Source organism: Miniopterus natalensis, chromosome 6, assembly GCF_054644295.1.
Source record: "Miniopterus natalensis isolate mMinNat1 chromosome 6, mMinNat1.hap1, whole genome shotgun sequence".
Taxonomy (NCBI): domain Eukaryota; kingdom Metazoa; phylum Chordata; class Mammalia; order Chiroptera; family Miniopteridae; genus Miniopterus; species Miniopterus natalensis.
The window spans coordinates 6,147,287-6,175,263 of NC_142086.1; the positions used below are offsets into that span (position 1 = coordinate 6,147,287).

At 38.4% G+C, this 27,977-nt stretch overlaps 1 protein-coding gene across 2 annotated transcripts in view; it reads right to left on the reverse strand.

Annotated features, from left to right (window-relative positions):
- Positions 1-10,149: 10,149 nt before the first annotated feature.
- Positions 10,150-27,977, reverse strand: part of PLOD2 (procollagen-lysine,2-oxoglutarate 5-dioxygenase 2) — a 104,805-nt gene continuing 86,977 nt past the window's right edge. Inside the window, exons 13-20 of one of the 2 annotated variants that reach the window (XM_087818066.1) lie at positions 25,101-25,242; positions 24,070-24,132; positions 22,976-23,089; positions 19,161-19,226; positions 17,880-17,984; positions 16,151-16,297; positions 15,926-16,051; positions 10,150-15,759 (exon numbers count right to left, since the gene is read on the reverse strand). In XM_087818066.1, the coding sequence (XP_087674192.1) occupies positions 15,604-15,759; positions 15,926-16,051; positions 16,151-16,297; positions 17,880-17,984; positions 19,161-19,226; positions 22,976-23,089; positions 24,070-24,132; positions 25,101-25,242 (919 nt within the window). In that variant the 3' untranslated portion in view covers positions 10,150-15,603. The remainder of the gene's footprint in view (positions 15,760-15,925; positions 16,052-16,150; positions 16,298-17,879; positions 17,985-19,160; positions 19,227-22,975; positions 23,090-24,069; positions 24,133-25,100; positions 25,243-27,977) is intronic. The other variant, XM_087818067.1, reaches the window with a different exon arrangement.

The following is a 27,977-nucleotide window of genomic DNA, read 5'->3' on the forward strand; positions in this document are numbered from 1 at the left end:
GAGATCCTAAAACCCATATTTTTTTCCATAATACACAGAAGTACAATTTTACTGGAATCCAGGGCATCTCCACAATCTCCTAAAATTCCTTTTTTTTTTTCTGAAATGCAGACCTTTCATCCAAGAGCCAGTAGTTTAGGTTTGATGTGACATCCTTCCCAGGGAAGGTTGAGAAATTGAATATTTCCACTTCCTAGCCTTGATATGGCAGGAGAACAGACTTTGAATGGCTCGGAGGCAGCCAAAGTTCACATCTGCCCATAAACTGCCCTTGTGGATGGCTCGGTGATGAAACAAACAAGGCACCAAAACTTATCACCTAGAAATGAAATTCTTCTGCAGTGGAGTATATTAGACTTTGTCACACAGCCTTTCACAAAACTATGTAAATTGTTTAAATACAAATAAACTGAAGTGTTTGCAGAGTGCCTTAAGATAATGTCCATAAAATGCTGTTCTTTTTGCTGTTAGAAGATAATCTCTCAATAATGTAAGCCAGATGTTGGTCAGATGCTAGCTACATCGACTTGACCTCAGTGTGACCTTGTCGTCACTGAGGGTGAGCTCGAATTACTGCTTTCTATGCTTTACGTAACCCCGGCTTGTACGCTTGCAAGTAATGGTAGGTTGTGCTCTCAAAATGCATGTATGGAAACCCCAGGACTGTCTGCGTGGCACAAAGCACAGGCACATGGAGCTGGTAAATTTCCGCAGGGAGGAGCAGTGGCGAAGGAGGACCATAATTAGCGCTCGGTTATGATGTGATAAAATACATAATGATTATCATTTTAAAAGATGATTCTTGATCAAAGTTCAGGAATTCTGTGAATGAAAACTCTTCTGATTACTACCTCTTCTAGTATACATCAATTAAGATCAATAGATTGGCAATTCAAAACCCTTGTCTACAAGTATTTCTTTATGCAATAGTTTGAGATTCTAAACTGATTTCCTCTTTCAATGAATGTAGATTCTGCTTGCACTTTCTGTTTATATAAACTTATTTACACAAAAATCTATAGTGAAAGAGAGAAATAATTATGAATTATGTCCAATTTTGACCTTTAAAGATAGGAAGTAATTAGGAGTCCAAAAAGGAAATGGAGGCTACATACATTAAACTTATTATTGGGTTATGTTTCTAAATTCTAAAAATTGTTTTCTAGCTGAAAGAAGCAGGAGGTATAAATACGTTAGGATTCATATAACACTTTTCTGAAGACCTGGCTCTATCTCTAGTATCTAAAGAGTACACAGCCTGGATTTCGTGGTAGCACAGTGGTCCCCCCTTATTTGTAGTGTCAGTTACCCACGGTCATCAGGTCCAAAAATATGAAGTGGGAAATTCCAGAAATAAGTTTTAAATCTCACCGTTCTGAGTATATGATGATATCTTGCGCCTTCCTGCTCATCCCACCAGGGACATGAATCAGCACTTCGCCTGCTGTGTCCACACTGCGCTCTCCTCTCAGTCACTTAGTAAAAGTCTGGGCTGTCAGAGCAACGACCGCAGTATCGCAGTGCTTGTGTTCAAGACACCCTCAAGGTAGTTTAATGCTGGGTCACAGTGCCTACGTCACTCACCCCACTTTATCTGCTCAGGCAATCATCTCAGGCATCACAAGAAGGGTGAGTAGAGTACAATAAAATATTTTGAGAGACCACGTTCACATAACTTTTATTACAGTATATTGTTTTAATTGTTCCATTTTATTAAGTTACTGTTTTTAATCTCTTTTGGTGCCCAATTTATACATTACATTTTGTTATAGGTCCTCATTATAGGAGAAAACATTATCAGGACTATCAGGGGTTCAGGCATCCACTGGGGTTTGGAACATTTGCCCTGACAAAATGGGGCACTACTGCGCCAGGTTCTAGGTGTCTTCTAACAACTCTCACACTTTTAAAATAAAGGTACCGAAACCTATTACCTGAGTGAAACTGCAGAGAGATACCCAAATATACATTATTTTGGTTTTTGTCTGTGTCTTTAAAGCCTCATGCTCCCTCCAAACATATTTTCTTTCTACAGCCACATGTCTGTCTGTGCTCAAGGCTTTCAGGTGACAGGTGACTAAAGGGTAGAGGTTCTGTCAAAGCGCACACCCTTGAATTCCTACTAAAGATGCACAGAGAAGCCCAGCAGCAGTGGCTCAGCTGGTTGAGCCTCATGCTGTGCACTGAAAGGCTGCCAGTTTGATTCTCAGTAAGGGCACAGACCTTCCTGAGGGTTTCAGGTTCCATCCCTGGGGGTCGAACAGAAGGCAACCGATCGACGTTTCCTTCTCTCCGTCTTCCTTGCTCTCTCTAAGCATGTCCTCAGGTGAGGACTTAAAAAATAAAATAAAATACCACAGAGCAGAATTTCCTAGAAAGTGCTTATAATATATGGTTCTGTGATTATTTGTTTAAATGACTTATAGCAAAGAAAATAGCTAACAGACAAGTCCCCAATTTTATTCAGTTATCTCTTGGGAGTTCAAAGTGTTTGTTAACTTCTCAGAAGCTTCAAAATCCTCCCGAAACACCAATCAGAAGAATATATGCTCCCCTATGTTCATAGCAGCGCACTTTACAATAGCTAAGACCTGGAAACAGCCCAGGTGCCCATCAGTAGGTGAGTGGATAAAAAAGCTGTGGGACATTCACACCATGGAATACTACGCAGCTGTAAAAAAGAAGGATCTCTTACCCTTTGGCACAGCATGGAAGGATCTAGAAAGTATTATGCTGAGTGAAATACGCCAGTCAGAGAAAGACAAGTATCACATGACCTCACTCATATATGGAATGTAAAGAACATAAGAAGCATGGAACAGACTGAGTGATCTCAGAGGGAAGGTGGGGGTAGGTGGGGAGAGATTGATCAAAGAACTTAAATGCTGATATGCATAACCCAGGGACACAGACAATAGTGTGATGGAGTTCCAGTTCAGTTCCAGTTCAGTTCCAGTTCAGTTCCAGTTCCAGTTCCAGTTCCAGTTCAGTTCTAGTTCAGTTCCAGTTCAGTTCCAGTTCCAGTTCAGTTCCAGTTCCTGGAAGACATGAGCAGCTCCAGGCTCTCCCTCCGGCTGATCCCAGCCACCGGCCCCTCGGGTGCGTGGAGCAGTCACAGGAGCAAGTGGCGGGCGGCGGGCGGCTTGGACAAACACCAGGCGGCCACCACGAGCCGTCGGGAGGTTTCTGTGTTCTTCCTTTTCTAGCTCTATCTCCTGCCCTCTGGGTCAGCATGAACCACAGAAGTGTGCCAGCATGGACAAAAAGAGCTCCAGGTGAAGCTCCTCTGCTTTCGGCAGCAGGACTGGGAAACGGAGCCTCTGGGACAGGGGGGTGGGAAAGGCCCTGGCCTTTTCTCCTGCCTCGGCTTTGCCTCCGGCGAGCCCCTCGCCCGGAGCTGCGACCTGTGGCGGTGCTGCAGCGGCAGCCAAGTGGGTCCCTGAAGGAGAACCCTTCTCTCTAACCAGAGAAACCACGCGACCCAAAGCCCGTGGAGGAGAATCCCTCTCTGCTTGCCCCCTGTCCTCCAGCCACTTGTGCCTGGAAGCAGAAGCAGCGCAGGGCATGCAGGCAGGGTAGAGGCCAGCACAGGCCAGGAACGAGGGACCCGGGTGCCAGGCAGTCTGGGGGACACGGAGAAGGAGAAGAGAGGGCTCAAGAAAGGGACTCAAAACACCCTGTGTTTGGCTCACCCTAGCTGAGCAGTGGGTTTGACCCTAAGGGCACAGCCATGGCTTTGAGAACAGGAGTCTGAGGTGGACAACACCCAGGCCTCGGACTGGCCCGCGGGCTGCACACAAGCAGGAGAGGGCCAGATACCATCCAAAGGCTTGAAAAGCACCGGGCAGCTGAACAGAGCTGACAGGCCCCAAAGGCGTTATGCTGGGTGAAAGGAGCCAGTCTCGAGAGGTTACATGCGCTTTCTTCCATGCATGTGACAGTCTAGAAGAGGAAAACCATACGGAGGGAGAGAGGTTACTGGTTAGTGTCGCAGTCGGGAGGCTGAAACTACAGAAGAGCGACAAAAAGGAATTGGTTGGTGTGATGCTGCTGTTATATTTTCCGATTATGGTCGTGGTGACAGGAATTTATATACATTAAACCCACAGCGGTGTACATCCAAAACAGAAAAGTTAAAAGCAAAAAACCTTAAGTGAGCTGGCCAAGGTTATGTGGCTTTTACCTGATGAGTCATAAGACAGATGGTTTTGTACAAGGCCCTCAAATATTTGTTGAAAGAAATGACTTGATAAATGAAAAAGCATCCTGCTGGCATATGTCACAATAGTAATTTGCTAATATATTAATGAATTTTTTAAATTGCGATCATAATTTTTAATGTATTTAAATGATGCTTTGTACTTTCCAGCCACCCTTCCTGCTTCAACATTCTCTGCCATGCAACTGCAGTTTCTCCTCCCAGAGGTTCCAGGGGCATTTCTCCAGCCCTCGTCTGGGGCCAGCTAGATGACTTATTTGGCGTAAGGATCAGGTGGAAGTGATGACGCGTCCGTTCCAGACCTAGACCCCGAGACGCCTTCCGTGTTCACTTGCCCTCTCCTCTCCCCCATCACTGCCTGAGAAAAGCCCGCCGGGGTTAGCCCGTGAGGCCTGCGCGGAGGAGACCTCACTAAGCTGCACCCAGGCCGCTCGTAGATCAATGACATTCAGTTGCTGTGATTTAAGGCCCTGGGACTGGGAGTGGTTATGTTGTCCTCAGGGTGGCAAAGGCTCACTGGTAGCTTTGTAAGGCAGGAAATGACCTCAGCCCCTCAGGACCCCAGTCTGGGGGTAACAGCAATGACATTCCATATATGTAGGAAGGTGTTCAGACAAAAGAAACAAGACAAATTCAGTTCCAGTCGATGGTGTATACAATTTCCACACAGACGCAAAGTAAAACAAGCTTCAATATTATCTTGTTACTTGATCTACTTGGGGCCCTTAAGCATAGACAGGATTAGAACTGAGTTGAAAGCAAACAAGACTAAATCTCTAGGTGAAGGCCTAATATGTACAGTAATAGAAAAAAAAGATGGGTAGCTGGTAGTGAGAGGAATGCCTTAATGTCATATAAAGAAGACTCTGTAGAGTAAGGAATGTGTTTCTTCTATTGACTTGGTTATCAAGAGAGCTTAATATAGCTTTGTGTGTAATTACAACCTTCCTTATCTTCATTTAATGTTATTAACATTATTCCTTTGAACTCTCTCTAATTCATTTTAGGTGGGCAGGACAGATATGAATATCAGTGTGTGATGTGTTAACCGATGGACGAGTGCCTTCACAATTGTACACCATAATCATCAACAGGGGACCAATTACCAAGAATACTGAGGGATACCTCATGAGGGTGCTCCTTGCCTTTGGTAAAGGGCCAATAGCATCTTGTTAATTAAATGCTAATTCACTATACTCAGGCAATCTTAACAACTTTGATAAAAGGGCCTTTGCCAAATGACCCAGAGACGCAAGTTTAAATAATTGTAGTTGTTCTAATTAACCCTTACTCAATACTGTGATTCATTTTAGATGTGCCCAACAAAGTTTTCTGCTACCAAATTTTCTTAAACAACAGTGTTTTTAATAACTGGACGATATCAAAAGTCAAGGAATAAAAAATGGTTTAATTTGAATATGCCTTTAGACCCAGTATTTTAAATAAAAAGCCACTAGCATAGGATTAATGCATGTATTATTTGGAAAACCTTGAATTAAAAAAAAAAATTTAATCCTCACCTGAGGATATTTTTTTCCATTGATTTTCAGAGAGCATGAGAGATAGAAACATCAATGTGAGGGAGACACATCGATTGGTTGCTTCCCTCACCCCCCCCCCCAGCGCAACCGAGATACGCACTCTCGGCCGGAATTAAACCGAGGACCCTTTAGTCCCGGGGCCAGTGCTCTGACCACGGAGCCAAACCGGCTAGCGCAGAATAACCTTGAATTTTGTACCCCATGCTTACTAGGCTAGGTCATTTGCTATCAAGGATCATCCAAGTTTATTCAATAGTATGATCTTAGGATGCTTTTATATATGGTACGTGTTAACCAAATTATATTATGCATAAACCCAATAATGTAAGACATACTAAATTGAGAGGGAAGTTTGAAAGTGATTGTAAACTTTATAGTTTAAAAAAATCCTTTCCAAAGTTTTCTACACATTTTGTAGACATTAATAGTAATTTTAATGTTCTTTGTTGAAGATTGAAATGAAAAAATTTCATGTGGAGCCCAGGTGCCTCAGTTGATTGGAGCGTTGTCCTATACAGAAAAAGGCTGCAGGTTCAATTCCTGGTCAGGGCACAAATCTAGGTTGGGGGTTCCATCCCTGGTTGGGGCCAGTTTGGGAGGCAACTAATCAATGTTTCTCTCTCATGTGGATGATTTTCTCTCTCCCTCCCTTCCTCTCTCTCTAAAATTAGTGAACATATCCTCAGGTGAGGATTAAAAATTTAAAAATAAAAGGCATTTTTTTCCATATCATTTCCAAAAGTATAAACTTTAATGGAAGTTATAAAAGACAGATTTGGGCAAAGTCGAGAAAAAGCTTGGCTGTCTCTGAGTCAGGATTCAGTGAACTGCCAGCCACTGGATTATAATGAAGAAAATGTCTATAATTTCAGGTCCAATGATGGGCACGAAACAGACACCGAATAGCATTTGCTAAATGAAGTTTCCAAGTACACTCTGGATGATCATGAATCAGGGAAGCTTGAAAGGGATTTGTTTAGGGTGGGAGTGGGACAGAGACTGGACTACCTAGCTTTTAGGACCACTTCCAATCCTGAGATTCTATTGTTAAATGATACAAATTAAACCACTAAACCCTAAAAGAACTTTAGGTCTTAATTATTTTTAAATCAATACATACCTAAATCCAAATTAAACATGTTTTTATCACAGGTAATTTTAGTATTAGGTAAAAATAAGCTATCTTGTGAGCCTTGAAACCCCGGGGGCTTAGCTTGGCCTCCTGTGTGCCTGTGCCTGGATGATCCACGTCACTTCCCACAGGCGACTGGCCAGAAGCAGTCGCACCACCCACCTAACTGGGAGTGGGTGGAAGATCTGGGAAGCACATGGACAGTCAGTGAAAACTCCACGTAACTGCCACAAAAGTAACCATCACTGCAGATCAGACTCTGGAAGAAGCATCTGAGAGTAGACAGCAATTCATCAGGTGACACAGACAAGAACACATTCTGAACTTCTTGTTCTGTCCTCATTATAGAGCTTAAACAACAGCGTAACCCTGGACTATTTGCAAGAAAGACTACTGAAAGATGACACTGTCTGAAACACAGTACACACAGCATGCTCTCCAAAAGCAACTGAATCTTCTATCTTAGGGCCAAGACAAACATCCCAAACTAGTAGGTATAGCACCTCTAATCAATGGCAAGTTTATGTCCATTTTTAGAATGTGGGTTTATGTTCATTTTTCACAGTCTTAGCTTGAAATTTAATTAGTCTGATTATAACTCCTGAATCTCATGTCTCTATTGCTTTGCACACTGGAATTCACTGTTACCTTTCATATGTGGCAGATGTGCCAAATCCTTGACCAATTTGAAACAGTTAATAATATTGTCTGTGTATTTACATAAAAATACTGCTTCCCAAGTCTGTTTTATTCAAACTCTTACACACAGACAAGACGTTTCTAAGCTCTACTATTTTTTCTTTTTCCTGACATCACCCCAGTTACAGCTCTCCTAAACAATTAAGATTTTGAACAGATTCATTCAGGTCCATACTTTTGAAATTATAAAACTTCAATTCCATTACTTTTCACATTTCTAGGACTATACTGGATACATATCAAAATAGTGTTTGGTTAAAATCAACAAGCCACACCCAATGAGCAGGGCAATCGGTAACCATGGTAACAGTTCCAGAGAAAATACATATTGAGGCCACACTCTCCAAGACATTTGAAAAATTATTGTTTTCACATGTTTCTATTTTAGAACTATTTTTAAGTTTAAAGTGAGATAACAAAATATAGATTTCTTAGTATATTGATAATGCTTTTTAAAATATTTTACTAAAAATTGTTTTAAGATGCATAGTCAAATTCATTCAATTCAAAACACCTATTGAAAGTCTAATGAACACAGGGCCCTAAGCAGGCTACTCCTAAGCTGACTGATCTTTGTCTCAGTCCTTAGGCCCAGAATGCTGAGGGTAACAGTGATAGCAGCTTCTTTCCATAACATATTAGTACATCACTCTGTCCAACTTGGGGCACCTACATATTCCTTTATTCAGAAATAATGCACAAACTTTCTCAAGTGTTTACCGCACATAGCGTAACCAAAATACATATAGATTTATTTTTATTTTTGGTCTCTCTTAAATTCAAAACTCCTATCCCCTCCTGGGATAATTTTGATTCAAATACAATACAATCTCAGACATAAAAACAAACAAAACCAACTGCTTTTACTCATTCACACAAATGCCTACTATATGCCAGGCAGTATGATCCACTCTAAGGCTGGAAAAATTGAGTAAGGCCCAGGCCCTTCCCTCAAGGAGCTAATGGCCCTATTGAGGAAAATGAAAGGTAAATAACCCACTATGTTAAACACTCAGAAAGGCAGATCCTATTTTAGAGGCCTTACAAGCAACTCTCCCTGTTTCAGTTATCTATAGCAAGGTAACAAACTCTACAGAACTTAGTGACTTAAAACAGTGTATCTTTCTCTCATGGCTCTGTGAGTTGACTGGGCTCAGCTGGGTTGGTTCTGTCTTGGGGATTCACATGTGGCTGCAGGCAGAAATCAACCATGGGGAAAAGAGTCATCTGAAGGTTTGGGTTTGATGCCCAAATAACTCACTCACAGGGTGGCAAATGATACAAGAGCTCAGCTTCAGAGGGTGGCTGGAGTGCTTGGACATGGCCTCTCATGTAGCGTGGGCTTTCCACAGAATGGTACCTGAATTCCCCAGGGAGTGCCCTAAGAGTGAATGTTCCAGGAGGTCAAAGCCACAGAGTCTCTATGACTCAACTTGAAGTTACACAGTCACTCAAACTTCACTCTGTTGGTTACAGGAGACCCACCCAGGTTCCACATGAGAGGAAACAGTACAAACACGTGAATCCTCGAGACATGGTTCATGGAGGACCATCTTTGGAGACTTCCTATTACAGGCATCGAATCATTTAGGTTTCAATAATACATACTTTTAAAAATGTTCTCTCTTCTTGGCTCACAGATGATCAATAAGGAAGTTGCCTTGGCACAACTGAAAATCAGTGCTGTGACTCTAGTTAGATGAGGAGCAGCTGGGTTCATTCCAGGAGCCAGGGCACAGGTGACCACAGCAAGGAAAGGTCATCAGGAAGGATGTACGGTCAGCGTTTGAATGTGCGAGGCGAAGTATATTAGAACTACCTAGTACACTTTCCTTCACCAACTTTAAGGGGAACAAATTTTGTTAATCTTCAGAAAAATAAAACAGAGATTATTAATTTCAGACTTTGAGTTGCTCAATTTTTATATCACAGGAATGCTGTCCTCAGTGCTGTACTTATAAGCACTGTGCTGATTACGAAGAAAAAAATTACTGTGATTTACCTTTCCCTGACACACAAAAAAAATTTTTTAATTTTATGTTTTTATTGATTTCAGAAAGAGGAAGGAAGAGGGAGAGCTAGAAACATCACTGATGAGAGAGTCATTGATCAGCTGCTCCTGCACGCCCCTTACTGGGGGTCAAGCCTGCAAACCTAGCATGTGCCCTGACCAGGAATCGAACGATTACCTTCTGGCGCATAGGTCAACGATCAACTGCTGAGCCACGCCTGGCCAGGCAAAGAAATTTTTAAAATTATATTTCCTTTTACAATTTAACTCTCGGGAACAATTCCAGTATTATGTGAGTGACCTTTTTTACTGAAAACAAATTACTGGATCAGTAGTAATTGATCCAGTAATTTTATTACTAGTACAGGCCCATATTCCCTAGTGAACATAAATTAGCAGTTTACAAAGTGTACAAAGAACAGTAAAGAAATTACTTCAGTGTATTAACTAAAAATATGCCAGCTATCACTTATTTCAGAATAAGGTGTCCCAATTTCTCCTTTCAAACTATTGTATTGAATACCACAAAAAAAGTTGTTGAAAAAACTAATTTTCCAATATAATAATTTTTTATTTATATTAGCCTTTATGAAAAATTTTGAAAGCATGAATATTGTTTAAAAATTTAAAGCTCTTGCTCTTTGCTTAAAATTTATACCCTATTAGTTATCTACATTAATGACAAGGTGGGTCTGTGATGTCATAATTTGGCAAGATTCGTAATACATAATCACATGAAAATAATTTAATACAACAAAGTTTAATAAGATGTCATCATTTTCCAAATATGCACATATTTTTCAATTAATTATCTAACAATTAATGCTCTGTAGAATAAAAATATGACTTAACATGTCCACTTCTCACTTTGTCAAAATGTAAAATTTTCCAAGTAGGTGGAGAATTATATAGCACCATGTGATTTCTTAAGGATTCTTTCTACCATTTCATAGTAACATTCGTGAACAAAAAGGTAATGAATATAAATCAGTGTCGAGAATAATGTCTTTTGGTCTGATTTGCTTCTGGACCCAGGGCTTGGAAAAGCAGACCTGGGTGCCCATCTTGGTCCTGTCCAAGCACACACAGCCCCAGCAGAGGGAACCACAAGCTGTGAAGTGCAGAAAACTTCAAACAGGGTACTCAAGGCCAGTCACAAACAGCACCTGACATTGGTCTGCACCAGAGACCATCCAAAAGACTGGGAGTCCTAGAAAACCCATCTAATACATAAAAACAAATCCAAACAAGCAGCCAAGATGGAGAGAGAAAAAAAAGCCCCAAATGAACGAACAAAAGAATTCTCAAAAGATAAAGGAAATGGAGCCCAGCCAGGCATGGCTCAGAGGTTGAGTGTTGACCTAGGATCCGAGGAGATCGGGGTTTGATTCCCAGTCAGGGAACATGCCTGGGTTGCAGGCTGCAGCCAATCAATGACTCTCTCATCATTGATGTTTCTATCTATCTCTCTCTCCCTCTCCCTTCCTCTCTCTGAAATCAATAAAGATATATTTAAAAAAAAAAAAAAGGGGAAATGGAGATAAGCAATCTGTCAGATATAGAGTTCATAATTCTGATCATAAGGATACTCAACAGCATGAGAAAATATATGGAAACTATGAAGGAAATCGAGAATGAAATAGTAGAAATAAAAAATACATTGGAAGGAATAAACAGCAGATTAAGGGAAGCTGAGGATTGGATCAGCAAATTAGAAGACAAGGTAGAAAACAATCACTCATCAGAGATCCAAAAAGAAAAAGCAATTAAAAAACAGGACAGTCTAAGGGAGCTGTGGGACAACATGAAACGTAACAATATTCACATCAGAGGAATACCAGAAGGTGATGAAAGTAAGCAATGATTAAAGAATCTGTTTGAAGAAATAATGGAAGAAAACTTCCCTAACTTGGTCAAGGAAAAAGTCACACAAGTTCAGGAGGCCCAGAGAGTCCCAAGCAAGAATGCAAAGCCCATGCCCAGACACATCATAATCAAAATGCCAAAAATTCAAGACAAAGGGAGAATCTTAAAGGCAGCAAGAGAAAAGCAATCTGTTACCTACAAAGGCTCCCCCATAATGCTGTCAGCTGATTTCTCATCAGAAAGTCTACAGGCCAGAAGGGAATGGCATGAAGTATTCAAGGAAATGCAAAACAAGTATCTGAATCCAAGAATACTCTATCCAGCAAGGCTATCATTCAAGACAGATGGTGAAATAAAGTGCTTCCCAGAGAAAAAAAAGTCAAAGGAGTTTATCACCACCAAACCAGCACTGCAAGAAATGTTAAAGGGACTGCTGTAATAAGAAGTTGAAATAGGGAGAGAGAGAAACATAGGCATAAGGAAACAAAATGGCAATAGATAAGTACCTATCAATAATAACCTTAAATACAAATGGATTAAATGCTCCAATCAATAGACATAGGGTAGCTGAATAGATAAGAAAAACATGACCCAAATATATGCTGTCTATAAGAGACCCACCTCAGAACAAAAGACTCACACAAGCTGACAAAAGCTTCTGGAAAACTTTAAGGGAGAGATCGACAGCCATAGAGTCATAGTAGGGGACTTTGATACCCCACTGATTTTACTGGATAGACTTTCCAGACAAAAAATCAACAAGGACACAGTGACTCCAAGTGACACAGTAGATCAGATGGATTTAAATGACATTTACAGAACATTTCACCCCAAAGCTGCAGAATATACATTCTTCTTAAATGCACATGGGACATTCTCAAAGATAGACCACATGTCAGGACACAAAACAAGTCTCTACAAGTTCAAGAAGATTGAAATCATATCAAGCATCTTCTTGGACATTTACACCATGGAATACTTTGCAATAGTGTGGTAAAGGCCTGGGGCGGGGGGTGCAGGGTGGAGGAGATCAATTGGGGGGGGGGGACATCTGTAATACTTTCAACAATAAAGATAAAAGAACAAAACAAAAAACCAAAAATGAAGCAAAATGGAGATGATAATATAATAGACAACTACTAAAGTATCTGTGTTGGGAGAAATATTCATGCTTATATCTGTGCACATCAGGAATTAGAAATAGTGTGGCCACGATGAGCATTTAAAGCCTTTGTTAATATACACATGCCCATGAGCACACATGCAAACATAAATGGTTATCTTTGACATTCATATACTTTTTAATGAAATTAAATTACTTATGGGAATTCTCCCCTTTCTACTGTTTTTAAGTTAAACAATAATATGCAAATTATTTCCACAGAAAAAGATTTCATGTCCTCAAAAAATTAAAAATAGCAATGATATAACCTACCTAGCAATTCCACTTCTGGGTATATGTCTGAAGGAAACAAAATCACTGTCTCCAAAAGACATCTGCACCCCTATGTTAATTACAGCCTTATTTAATAACCAAGACATGGAAACAACCTAAGTGTCTACTGATGGATGAATATGTAAAGAAGTTACACACACACAGACACACACACAATGTATTATTAGTCAACCATAAAACAGGAAGAAATATTGCTATTTGAGACAACAGAGATGAGCCTTGAGGGTGTTAAGTGAAATAAGTCAGACAAAGATAACTACTGTATGCTCTCTCACATGTAGAATCTGAAAAACAGGAACTCGCGGAAACAGAGTACAAACTGATGGTTGCCAGAGCTGAGCGTGTTTCAAGCTGCAGCTTTCTCCATTCAATCCTGTTTTCCATTTTTCAAATTTTCTGATCTACTTATGGGAATTTCTCACTTTCCCTTGTTAATCATAAATTTTTCTTTTAAAAAGCACTTACATCATTTCATGAAATCTAGGATGAGAAGGAAAACAGATAGAAAGTGTACTCAGCTGACTATATCAATCCCATTTCTAGAAAAATGGCATGTGATTAAAACAGTGATTATAGGTCAGCACCCATGGATACTACCACTGAAAAGAGCCAGGGTCTGGGAGATGTCTGTCCTCCGAAATGTACCACGGGGGCAGTGGGCTGGCTGGTGCTGGCAGCACTCTGTTTTTATAGCCGGAGTCTGTTCTGACTGGGTGGCATCCACGACATACCAGCTGTAACATATTTGGAATACCATCCCTTAAGTATACTAAATGTAACTCACAAATCATTACTAAAATGTCTCCTCAACCACCTTGACAAATAGTAGGAATTTACTCTGGGTATTAAGTGTCATTGAAGAAGAGAAAAGAGGTAGAACCCAGCTTCCTTATTTCCTAAGTCCATCTCCCAGTAATTGTAGCATGTTGTTCATCGCCACATCCTCAATGTGTGCCTGGCCCACAGCAGGACCTTGGAAAACAGCATTGAATAAATAAATATACAATTGAGTCTGGGCCAGGTAGCTCAGTTGGTTAGAGCATCGTCTCCACAGGCCAAGGTTGCGGGTTCAATCTCCAGTCGGGGCACATACAAGAGGCAACTAATGAACGCATAAATTAGTGGAACAGCAGAGCAGTGTTTCTTTCTTTCTCCCTTTCTCTCTCTCTCATCCTTTCTCTCTCAAATCAATAAAATAAAAATATATAGAAAATAGAATAATGAATAAAATAATAAATATATATCTCTATTTCCTCACTTGTAAAATAAGTTAGATCAAATCCCTAGTCACTTTGAGATTGAAGTTATTAATTCTATTTGTAATTCAATAAATAGTTTTCATTAAGTTATGATACTAGTAAATGTACCAAGCAAGGTGAAAAAATCATAGCCTATTATATCCAGATACTCTTTCAGCCTACTTAATTATAACTATCTTCTTAAGCTAAATCACCAATAATAAAGAGAACAGAGACTTATTTTAAATTATTTTATTTTTCATAATTTTCTAACACACGGTGTTAGAAAAATGAATTTTGGCACCATGACTTAGAACTTTTTTTCAAGTTTAGCCTTTAAATTAAAAACAGTAGCTACAATAAGGATATTTAAACCTCACTCAGAGAAACGGTGAAAATCAAGGCACAAATTCTTTTGTGTAGGGAAATCATTTCAAAGTGGGATTTTAAAAAGCTATAAAAAGAGTAAGAAGGACAGAATGGAGACTATGCTGGGAAGACAAAAGTGAATATCCCTCCCTGAAAACAAAACGAGGGGGGTGCACAGGGCAACAGAAAGCTTCGCCAATTTATCTTCCTGATGTAAAATTCAAGTGCTTAAAAAAATAATCGTAAAATGCTGCTACTCATCTCAAAGAAAAATGAACCCTCATTATTTTCTGGAATTAAGAAAACAACCCTCTTTGACTTAAATGGAAAGGCCTGAAAGCCTTCCTAAACCTAATATTTATGTAATATAATCCACCTTGGAAAATTCATCCGAAGGAACACGGGGCGTTATTTCTAATACAAATGTAAAAAAGTCTAACAATCTAAACAAAAATACTTTCAACTGGATATGCAGCTTATTGTGTTTTGTACTAAGTCTCTTAAGGAAAAACACTGTGTAATACTGTTCTGTACATTCCGTCAGGAACTACTATAAAATGTACCTATACAGGTGGTCAAAAAAGTACTTATACAATCAATTGCACACAAATTCAGTTAGAATTCCAGTTTTCCAACATTTAAAAAGTTGCCAATTTTCATTTATATCCATTTTATCTACATGTTGATAAATAAAATTCTTCCCAGGCTTTGTTAAATAAGAAAATATTACTAGTCTCATTTGTCACTTGTGCATTTGTACCCGATTATTTTATCAGCTGAAACACAAATCCAGAAAAATTGTCATTATTCTGAGACAATAAGGCAAAGAAATAAATATTCGATTTTACTGTTTTTTCCTTTCTTTTCTTCTTCAATCTGCGTTTTAAGGCTCAGAGCAGACATTAGGATATATCAAACTTTTTTTAAAAAGTTTCTCAAATGTTTGGCCCAAAGTGAAGCTGTTCTGCTGAAGTTACTTAAATATTCTCTCGTCTTCTCCATCACAACTTCGGGCATGTTCGTGCCAGTCATCCATCCGTTAGAAACAGTGATTCAGGGACAGGGGAATAACTTAGGGGTCTATGAAAGACACTGCAATGTACCGAGTTCCGTTCTTCACGGGGAGTCCTTCGTGCAGGTGCGTGAGTCTCCCTGGGTGCATGAAGCTCCAGCCCTTCCTCGGCGACTCGATCGAGCAGTTGTACCTTAGAAATTTGCAACCGCCTCCCTAGAAGAGATGGACAAATAAACAGCCTATTATGTTTATTTTTTTATCAGTGGCAAAATTAAAATTATGCCATATAAGCAGAATCTTTAAAACAAAGGTGGGGGGGGGAGTAAAGGCCTTTTTGTAGTGACTATTTGAAGAATGTAAAAAATAGCTCCCACATTACCTGGAAATCTTCCCCCACATTATTGAGCGCAATGTTGATGGTGAAGGTAGAAGCATCGTGATGAGGGCGCAGGGAGCGCTGTCTGTCGGGGGAGTATTTCACCACAAAATTCAACAATGCAAAGCCCTAAAAGCAAAGTAAATGAATGGATCTGCTTATCGACAGAAACGTACACAGCACGCCTGTGTGGAACTGTGGGGGGGGGGGGCGGGGGCGGGGGCCCACCTTGGTGTAGTAGCCCGCGAAGACCTTCAGCGTGACCGGCGCGATGAACTCCCGGATGAAGTGAAGCCACACGTTCTCCAGGTCGATCTGCTTCATGTGGATGTCATCAGTTGGGACGTTTTCATAACCGCCAGATATACGGCTGTCCTAAAAACAGGATTAATGATATCATAAAGTATGGCCCACGAGCAACCCACATTTGTACTATCTTGGAACTTTTGCAACCCCAAGGTCATCAAAAACAAAGAAATTAACAGTTTAAGTGTGGCACACCATCTGCTTGAACTGCAAAACTATCAAAAAGACTTAGGCGACACGGCTTCGCAAATATCCATGAAGCAAAACACTGCAGAGTCGGTAGACTCCTTTCCTACTTACAAAATGCGCTAACACAAAAATTAAAGGACGAAGTAAGAGGTAACAAGTGTTTATTTGAGATCCAAAAGAAGAGTTACTCAGAAAGCACTGATTGGGGCAGAAACCCCAGTAGTGTTCTGATTAGGAGGCGAAGGCAGTGGGTGTTTGTGAGAAAGGGAGGGGACAACGACATCGATGGAAGGAAGCATTTCTACAGGTACAGGCGAGCCAGCGGTGACGCTGATGCTGAACAGTGTCCTCAGTTTCAGTCCAGGCAGTCCTGGCATCTCCTTTCTTGCCATCTTTGCACACAGTGGGTTGGGATTCAATGCTGCCCTTGGGTCCAGTCCAGGGTTATCTTGCCTTTTTAACATTCCAAAGATACAGGGACTAAGATGTGCAAGACAATGGGATGGCAGCTCCAAATTCATTTTAAAATGGCTCCATTTATATTATTTTTTGCAAATGTGATATAAGGTCTGACTATAAAGTAAACAAAATTTCCAAAGCCCGCCCAAGCCCCCTAAGGAATGCCTTTTACAGCAGGCCCTCAGGCGGTCTTAGCTGCCTGATGGGCCCCGGCTCGCTGGATTTCCCGCCACAGGAACAAGCTCTCCCTGCTCTGTTCCCCACTTCCACTCTGTGGCGCCCAAGTCCTCCTCTGGCAGCTCTTCATCACCCTGCCTGCAACCTGCTGCTTCAGTTCCTCACTGTTCTCTGAACGTCTGTCTCCCTGACTAGCTAACCAGCCGAGGTGCGCACTCAGCGGAGGCACTGGTATTCAAGGCTATTCCGCTTAAATGTCTTGGTATCCTTAAGGAGCCGGCATCTGTGGGCTCCGAGGAAAAGAAACACACTGACCCACTGGCAGTCAGACCTCTCGCCAAGTCTTTGACAATGAATGTAAATAAAAAACTGAATTACACTAAAGACATTCAGGTTCCTCCTTCTTAGGTTTTATACCAAAAAAAAATAGCTTTGACAATCAACCAGAGAAGCTTAGTCTTGGTATTTTCACTACAGTTCCCTGTAATGCAGAGAATAAGAAGTGGCCTTGAAGAAAATCATGCAGTAAAGACACACATTCCCTTACAGTCTCGGGCCTGGGACACTGGCCTTAGGGACTGGCCAGTGTGATTGCGTGTGTAAAAGGGAAGCTGAGGCCCAGACAGATCAAATGTTAAACATTAATTAGTTAGTGGCAGAATTAGACTTAAAAACAGCTCTCCTGACCGTCTTGGCTGCCCATTCATTTAGGTCCCCTCAGAGACGCACGACACAAGGGACAAATCCGCTCTGAATCCCCTGAATACCTACCCCTCCTCCCGCCCCACATACACATTTCGGTTTTCTCTGTGAAATTACAGCTTACATGATGTTTCCCTCCAGACCATTGGCCATAATGCTCCATTTCTTCCACCAACTCATCACAGGCTTTTTCAGAAAATATGGGAAACCAAAAGACATCTGGACAAGGCTGTAAAACATGGCATCGGCATTAAGACAATAACATTCTGGGTCTTCTAACTAATAACTAGCATTTCAAAAAGAATAGAGCAGAATGTTCAATATTTATCTCACACAGATGTCCTTTTCAAGAAGTCTGTCCTACATTAGTGACATTACTATTAACAAACAATACTAGTTTTAGGGTCTCTTAAGACTTTTATTTTTTTTTACATTTTAACATCGGTGAAATCAACCTGCGTCTTAAAGTCATTGTGATGTAATTTTAATCCCACGGTCTTGGTCAAACACTCATTCTGCCCTCACCTTGTGTGTGCGTATGTGTGTCAGTAGGCATACACGCATTTAGCTGGTGTTGCATTTGCTGAACTGAGTTGCCTTTTAAAATGTTTCTTTAAAGTGATTTTACACTATAATTTGTGACAGAAATGAAAAGTGATTGTGTAGCAGTTCCCTAGAACATACAACATCTATGTCCTAGTAAATGTAAAATAAGTCTTTCCATATGTATAAAATAAAAACATTCTAAATGACTAGAAAACATTGTGTCATAGTTTAATTGGCAGTATTTTGTTTTCTTTTTCATAGTACACAAAATAAAGAGATATTGCAGAATCAAAGTTGCCTTAATTCTCTGAAATAAGGTATGAGCAATAGTTTGGAATACTACTAATCTAAACCAGAGTTCGTTTTGTAAAAGGCACCTCTGAGAAGAGATACCTAGAGCCAATTTCTTTCAAAGGCAAACTGTCACTAAAGAGCTCTGCCAATGGTTCCTTATTTTTAGTGGTTGGAGAAAACAATGACATTAACTCAGACACAGAAAACACTGGTGACTGCAGCGGGGGAGGGAGGACTGGAGGTGGAAGAGGATATGGGGGGATAAATGGTGATGAGAAAAAATAAAATACAATAAAAAATAAAATAAAAAGAAAGCTATGACACTGAGAGCACACTTAAAAAACACATGATCTTAAAATTTGTGTTCATCTCCACATTCTACAGTTTTACAACTATATGACCCTTAGGCTATAAAACTGGGAATTAAGCCATAGAAATTTTACCTAAGGGGTAGTTTCTCCACTTTCACAACATCTTCCACTAAAGCAGTATTGCAGTAATAAAATGCCCTTCTGGAAAATACAGCAAAAAGGCTCTACATATCACAGTAATTATTAATACGAACCTGTTCAACTATATTTTCAGTGAAAATCTTTGCATAATCACGGTTTATATACTTTTCCTTCCAGTCCTACAAAAAAAAATAAATTGCACAGATTAAAGCAAATACATTCACAAATATTTTAATAGGAAATATAAAGTATATGCATTTTGGAAATTGCTCAAACAAGTTATAATGTGTGTTTTAGACAAAATAGGAGTTCTCAGAAACCACAGTTTGTTTTTTTATTTTTGCCTGATTCTATGTATGATCATATGTCTTTCTATGAAACACAAAATTTTTATTTATGAAGTTTTATAACTCAGGATTTTAAAACTTGAGTACTCTTATAGTCATTAGATTTGTATGCTATATCCTATGCATGTACACAGGGCAGGTAAAGATGTGTGTTTAAAAGTGAGTAACAACAAAATCCTACAAAAAAATATTAGTAAATATTAACTAATCAATTTGAGTCTTACTTATACTTCTATAGTGAATTACTCTAAAATAATATCAACTTTAAAATGTACTTAAAATTTCTTCCTTTACTAGTTTTAATATTTATTGAAGAATGATCATAGGGTTACTAATACTTTAACTTCTTTCTAAACTATTTTTAACTTACTAAAATTAAGGTATAGGACCACATATTAAAAATATGTCCTCTTCATGCCTCATGCTAATTCATGAAACAATTCTTCTCTTTGACTAATCTCTGACACATAAACCACACACTGATCTCAATTTTTGTCAACATCAGCTAAGGAATCCTTTTCCTGGGTTTCATGTAAAAACCCAATTATTTAGAGAGTATATGTAAGGACAGGAAAAGGGCCTCTCTTTTTCCCTGCTGTGGCCTTCCACAATTTATGAGAAGCACCTGGTAAATAAACTCTAAGACTGTTGTCTTCTCTGTTCAAACTGTGGGACAAATAAGCTACTTCAAGGCTACATTCTTGCATCTCCCTCCTCCCTGCTGTTTGCACAACTCAGGGATAATTCACACCAAGAAATCTCTAGTTAGTAGAAAGTTCCCTTCCCTCCTCCCTTTCAAACAGGCCTCTTTTGGACTCTTCATGACTTTTGCTCTAAGGATGTTTTAATGGCATTGGAAAAATACTGATAAGACCCCTCCCTAGGACATCTGCTGGATTGTCTTCTGGAAAACAAACTGTAACTTTTCAAGACAAACCTCTCTGGTATCTGCACAACTTCAAGACAACCCAAACCCCTTGCTTCCTTGTTGCCTAGCAACAGCCCCTGCTTAAAAGAGCAGGCAGCCTTTTGTTCTCTGCCCTTGCATTGATTAGCAATGCATGGGCCCTTTCCCTTCAGGGAAAGTAAAATAAACTTCCTCTCTGCATCTCTTCTTTTAGTTGTGAATTCTTTCACAGCCTGCCATCAGCCAAACCCTAACAGTATATATTAAAATATGAAATGATTTATTATCCAAAAAGATCTCTTCTTAAATGTATTTAGGAAATCTAACAAAATTATTAATTTTCTCTTTACAAAGTACAAATATAGGGAAGCGACAGGGAAGAACTGAGGTACAGACGTAAAATAATTCCAGTCAAAATCTGTTTCAAAAAATATTTGTCTGAAATATACCTTTTGAGGCCAGATTTCAAAGGGGTCCAGATAATTTGTATGCGTTCTTAGTTTAGCCCACCTCTGCTTATATGTAGCTAAGATATTGCTGATATAGAGAACCAAAGCTATCTTCGAATTCTTTAATACATTTCATTTACAGTATATAATTATAAGGATCAAATCACTGCATTATCTCATTCCCTCTAATATTGATTAGTTATCTGATTCCAAAATACGGGGAAAATTAGAAGTAAATAATCATTCATAACATTTCAGAATCCTTCTGTATTCTTTCCTATACATCATTATTGATTTTTGAAGTTAAAGAAAAAAGCCCCTAAGGTTTTACATTAATTTTTCATTTTGACGACCTTTAAAATATCATTGAACAAACTGTGACCTTACTAATTTCTAGGATCTCTGATAATGGGACAATCATTAATTATTGTGCTAAGACACCTTACAAGGTATATCTATAAGGTGAATTTCCAATAAACCAAAGTAAAGCCATAGAAAGAAAAGTTGTTCCAACTTACTTGTGATATTATCATTATATAGTCTCCAAAGATTTGAATTTTTACACAAACATCTACAATTAAGAATATAATTTGGAATATTATTTCAGGAACCTAACATTACCTAAGAAATCAAATCATTCTATTTCTCAAAATAACAAGAAATTCAGCCCGGCCAGGCATGGCTCAGCGGTTGAGCATTGAACTAGGATCCAGGAGATAGTGGTTCAATTCCCGGTCAGAGCACATGCTGGGGTTGTGGGCCTGATCCCCAGTCCAGGACGTGCAGGAGGCAGCCGATCAGTGACGACTCTCATCATTGATGCTTCTATCTCTCTATCTCTCTCTCTCCCTCTCCCTTCCTCTCTCTGAAATCAATAAAGATATATTTTTAAAAAAATAAAAACAAAAATAACAAGAAATTCAGTGTTAAAGTAAAATATGTAATTTCACCCTCACCATTAAAAAAAGCCTTTTCTCAAGTCTATGCTTGTCAAAGATGAAGATATGTAGCTAACATGGACTGAAAGTACTTTTAATTAATTAATTTATTTATTAATTTATTTATTTTTTGTTAATCTTCACCTGAGGATATTTTTCCATTGATTTTTGAAGAGACTGGAAGGAAGAGAAGGAGGGAGGAGGAGAGAGAGAGGTGGGTGTGAGACATGCCGATTAGTGCAAGTACTTTTAAAGATATTCTTTTTCTATTCAACAGAGTACTCAGAAACCATTAAATTTACTATTCCAGGTTGCTAACTACTCCTACAAAATAAAACATAATTCTGATTAGGTGGATTGAGTGTTTGTAATTTAAAACTTTTACTACTGGCAAGTGAAAACCCTAAATAGTATTACAAAGATTATTACTGAAGAGGGTATTTTCCCTTGAATAAATGTGCTGACTTCACTACAGAAAACAGAAAAGAAAAAAAAAGTTAATTCGTATAGATTCAAATCTTTCAGAAAAGAAATAATTTTATAATTTAAAAGGAAATAGTGTCCCAACTTAATATTTTCTTTATATGTTAAACCCACTTACTCTGTAACTTTCTCTGGCTATCTTTGGTTATAGTCACAAAATTGTTATAAAAAATAAACAAATGATAAAATAAAATGTATTTTCTCAAACTAACTCTTGAATTTTCTTCCTGAAAATCAAAGTGTAATATTGTCGTATGTGAGCTACTTGTAAACATTTTTTCTGAAACTGATGAAAAATTTGATGGTGCTTTTCGATATATAAGTAGAAATACTGGGAGAAAGAAAAGAAATTTCCACCCTAGCCGGTTTTGCTCAATGGTTGGAGCGTTGGCCCTTGGACTGAAGGGGCTCCAGTTCGATTCCAGTCAAGGGCATGTACCTCAGTTGCAGGCTCAACCCCTGGCCCGGGGACAGGTGCCGGAGGCAACCAATGGATGTGTTTCTCTCTCTCTCCCCCCCTTCCACTCTCTCTGAAAAGCAATGGGAAAAATACCCTCCAGTGAGGATTAAAAAAAAAGTTCCTTCCCCGAACCTAATATATATCTTAATAAAAAAAAAGTTCCTGGTCAGGTTTAGATCTACTCTCTAGGACATAAAATATAATTAATTACATCTTTTAAAAATTTATATAATTAAAGAAACTTTTAAGGCCTATTACCACATTTTCATATTAGTCACCCAATTTATTTTCATCCATTTAGAGTTACAGGAAAATAAGTAATAAATAGAGTATGAAATACATACCACAGGATTTTCAAAAATCTGCCAGAGGTCGTTGTTATAATGGGAAGTATTGTAATTAGCAGTTGATAACAGTCTTCCAAATTCATGTCTATTAGAAATGTACATAAATACACCCTATATGCCAAAAAAGAATAGTATTAACAATCTTAGAATAAAGTACAAGAAAATGTAGTTAACCATAGAAAAATACGGCATATTAATTTCAACTTTTATATTTTCATTTATGAACATGCATTTTTATTTTTCATATAAAACATGCATAATTGAAAATGAAAGAAATAAAATTTAGATTCATTATGAATTCAGACACCACACAAAACTAATTGCTAGCACTGACACTCAACTGAAAAAAAGAAGAGGCAGAATTGACTGCTTTTGTCTCTTTCTCATTGATCCTAGATGTAGACAGCGGGGAAAATTCCTGTTTGAAAGCAGAAGTATTTTTGAGACAGTGTGCAATGAACTGTACCTCTTTTCACTTCTTTCCCTTTCAAAGAAGACATCACATTTTTAAACAAGAATTCAAATGTCAACATTCTTTCATCAGTCTATTTTATTCTTTTATTGTCCTAATGTTTAAAAACTGAAAGCAGAAAGTACTCATACATTCATTAAAGGCAGCCAAAGAAAATCACTCTCACGTCCCTGTCCCAAACCAAATAAATGTGGCAACACCACTAGCGTTAGGTTGTTTCTTTTTGTACCTGTTTTAATGGTAAAAGAGTTAGTTATTAATAATAAAAAAATTCATGAAGAGTATCCAAGTCTCATTTTTACCAAGATATACTTTATACTTACTCCTACCTCTTCTTTCCCTTAAAAATCCAAAAACTAGTGAAAGGGATTTATGTTTCACTTCCTCACCTGTCAGCCATAAAACGTAAATCAGCCCAAAAGAACTGAGAGTTGAATACCCTACAAGGCCCACCCCCAATACACAAAGCTCCCAAGCACATACTCAGACTCAGAATCAATGAATACCAACAGTTTACCAAGCTAAATGGAAAGTTTAAGTAACTTTACTGCTAGGCAAAATACCGTATCTAGTATTAATTAAATAAACAAAAACAAATAAAAAGAAATAAAAAGAACACCTTTGGGGGGATGAGCATTTGGAATGTTTCCGGAGTAGGGGAGTCTTTTTCCCTTTGTAAAGTCTAAAATGAAGAGAAGCATCAGGTAAGTTGACCTGCAAACCCACCCTCTCAGGTATTCTCAGGTAAATAAAATAGCAGCCCTTCATGAGAAGCTGACATTCTTAAATGCTCTTCATAGAAAACATGCAGAACAAGCAAAGCTTATAGAGCAAAGAACAATTCTAGCCCTTTTTTTGTTTTTGGTGAAACATAAATCCAAGCTCATTCCGTAGTATAATTTCCATTAGACATAAAATTAAGACAAAGAGAAAAATGTGTGAGAGAGGCCATTCCGGGATGCGCTGTTGAGTGAAATTAGCCAAACATGAGCACAAATTACAATTACAGATACTGAGGATATTCAATAACAATGCACATAGGTTTGTAGGAAAAACATATTCACACAACACATGCCTTATGAAGCTAATAAAAAAATACTTGCCAACTTTTCTGATTTTGCACAAAATTACATTTGCTTACATAAATTTGAATACAATAATATAATCCTTTCTAAAACAGAAAACCATATAAATATGTTTTAAAAGATATTGATACATTTTGAAAAACAAATTATTTTCTATAGTCATTTAAGTTATATAATGAAAGGAGATTTGTAGAATAGCAATGTATCATTAATGTTTCACACAGATTACATATACTACTTATCTCAATACTTTTCCTAGTTCAGTGGTAAGGAGAGTGGGGATATTGATAATAAAGTTGATTTGTAACAAATTCATATTTATTATTGAATCCCACTGTTGCTGATGAGTTAGCCTAAGCACCAACCTAAGTTTTCAGATATTTCATAAGTAAATGTTCACAAATTACTCTCCATAATTGTTCCCAATATTTCAACACACAACCAAAAAAATTGGCTAGTATTTACAAATTAGAAAGAAAAGGCACATCAAAAGACAATGGCACATCGACTGGGAAAGCAAGCCATCTTCTAAGAACATCGTGCAAGCCACGATTGTATCCCCTACCATTTCTCTAGCATTTCGGCAAAGAGCCATGTCAGGGTCCAGTCTGTCACGAACAAAATAGTTCCTTTCATTCATCTCTGATCGAAGTGTCTTCCCTTTAATTAAGTACACATTAGCCAAGTACGGGACATTCCATATCCCTCTGAAAGTAAAGAAAAGACATTCCAAAATACCACAAATTTTAAATTATTTAAAGTTTTATTTTTGTTTTAAAAACAAATGCCTTGTATGTTTTAAATGTTATATGTATAAATTACTGAATCAAGTTACATACAAATACAAACACATTTGATGATATTTAACATATATATATACACATACATATATGATATATATATATATATATACAGTGTCCCAAAAACATGTATACATACTAACTCAATTGATGTTTCTTTCTTTTCAGCCAGACTAAGCTTTGAACAAGGGAAATTCATCCTAAAATGATATTGGAAATTTGAAAAAGCAGTTGAAATACAAACATTGCCTTTATAATTATTCAAAGTGTGTATACATTTTTGGGGGACACCCTATATAAGAGATTATTTGGTATACACTACATTTTCATGAGATACCTTCCCTAGGTAAACTTTATTTTAAGCTTGATATCTGTTTGGCATTTTGGCTGTCACACCTCAACTTAGTTGTTACAGTTAGAGTATAATATTCTGTTGTACAGAAGGTGTTTCCATTTAAAATTAAGCAGTTTGGCCATGGCTGGTGTTGCTCAGTGGTTAGAGCATTGGCCCTCGCACAGAAGGGTCACGGATTCAATTCCCGGTCAAGGGCATGTACCTGGGTTGCAGGTTTGATCCCTGTCTCGATCGGAGGCTCATGCAGGAGGCAACCAATCCATGTGTCTCTTTCATGTTGTTGTTTGTTTCTCCCTCTCTCTCTCTCCCTCTCTCCCTCTCTCTCCCTCTCTCTAAAGGTGAATAGAAAATATATCCTCGGCTGAGTATTAACAACAACAACAACAAAGATTAAGCAGTTTGATAGAAAAAAATAATGACATCCAACTGGTTTGCTAGCGCTAGTTCACGCTGGCTCCCCTGAGCTGACTAACTTCACTTCCCAGGTCTATGCTCAATGACTTCCCATTAGAAACTTGAAATCAGTCGTAGTAGAAGTATTTACACCACAGATATTGGTAAGCACTGCAAACCAGAACATCCTCCAACCCCAAGAACGGGCTGTCAGACATTCACCAGCACACTGCTGAATAGAGCCTAAAATTATACTAAAATATATTATCTTAAAATTCATTACGCCATCTCAAATTCTTGTTTAAAAGAGAAGATATGAAGGAATACAGCCCGAAGAACACGGGAGGTGCCTTATTTTGTCCTTTGTCCTTCCCAGAGACCCATCGCCTCACTCTGACCATGGCTCACTTCACAAGAACAGTATAAGAAGGATACACATGCCTGCTGCCTTCAGAGAACCTTGACCAAAGAAAATGTACATAGTAAAAAGAACATGATATTTTGTCTTACTAGATAAGCCTTGAGATAAAATGGTCATAAAAAATATATATTGTCATCTGAATTCAGAAATTATTCACTGGCAACGTGCAGTGTTCCAGTTTTGAAAGAAAACACACACACAAATATGTCATAAGGTCTTTCCTTCGTGTAGTTTTTGTACATGACATATATTCTTGTATTAACTAGACCAAAAACCTCTACCTTATTCTTTCTTTTTGCTGTTGTTAATCCTCACTTGAGGATATTTTTTTCCATTGATTATTGTTGTTGTTTTTTGTAGAGAGAGTGGAAGGGGGCAGAGAGACACACACACACACACACACACACACACACACACGATTGGTTGCCTCCTGCATGTGCCCTGACCAGAGCCGGGGACTGAACCTGCAACCCAGGTATGTGCCCTGGATGAAGAACTGAACCCAAGACCCTTCAGTGCACCGGCCGATGCTCTACCACTGAGCCACACCGGCCAGGGCTCCACCTTTCCCTAACTCTCACACTTTACACAATGACAGGAGGTTGGACAGAAAATCACCAGCGTCTACAGCAACGTAAATAAAACACAAACTCTATTCTACTTCTGTGAACCCTGATTTCTACTATACCCACGGACACATCAGGCATATGGTCTATACAAATAATCCCAGAGACAGTAAGTACTTTGAAATAACAGAATACAATCTTAATAGTGCTTTCTCAGCTATCTGCTTTTTAATTGCAGCTAACAAAAGCCTTTATCATTTTTATGTCACTCAAATTTCCTATTACTACTTTCACATAAATTACTATTTTCACAAACAAAACATCTTTTTACTAATCAAATGTTGGACAAGACGTGTGTGGGTTTTTTTCTAAATTTAAGGGCACATATTTTAGTCATGAAAGAATGCTTTCCCATTTTAATTGGGCTGACGTATTTCAGAAAAACAGGCAAAGCACTTAACATCTCAGTCACTCAGGTCCACTGTCTGTATGGAAAAAGAATGACAGTCTTCTGTAATGTTACCTTAGCAAAAAAATGCTATTTCAATTGTGATTATTTTTTAGTTTAAAAAATATCAACTGTGGTCTCAGAAATAAATATCAATCATGCACACACTTTGTAACAAGTACATTCTTTTCAAATTCTAGAAAACTGAATTCAGATATTAGTGAAGAAATTGATATTTAAAGTAGAGTATTTTACACAGAAAACACTTGCAACAGAAAATGTTGGAAGGTTTTGATTCAGAGTATTGTTTTTGTTTGTTCATTCATAAGTTTTAAAAGCTATCACAACAATCTTCATCCTGGCCACTAAATAAATTAGCTAAACTAAACTTGCATTCCAAAATTTTAACTAAAGAATAGTATTCTTCTAATAATCACTTATAAGATTGCTACTTATGGT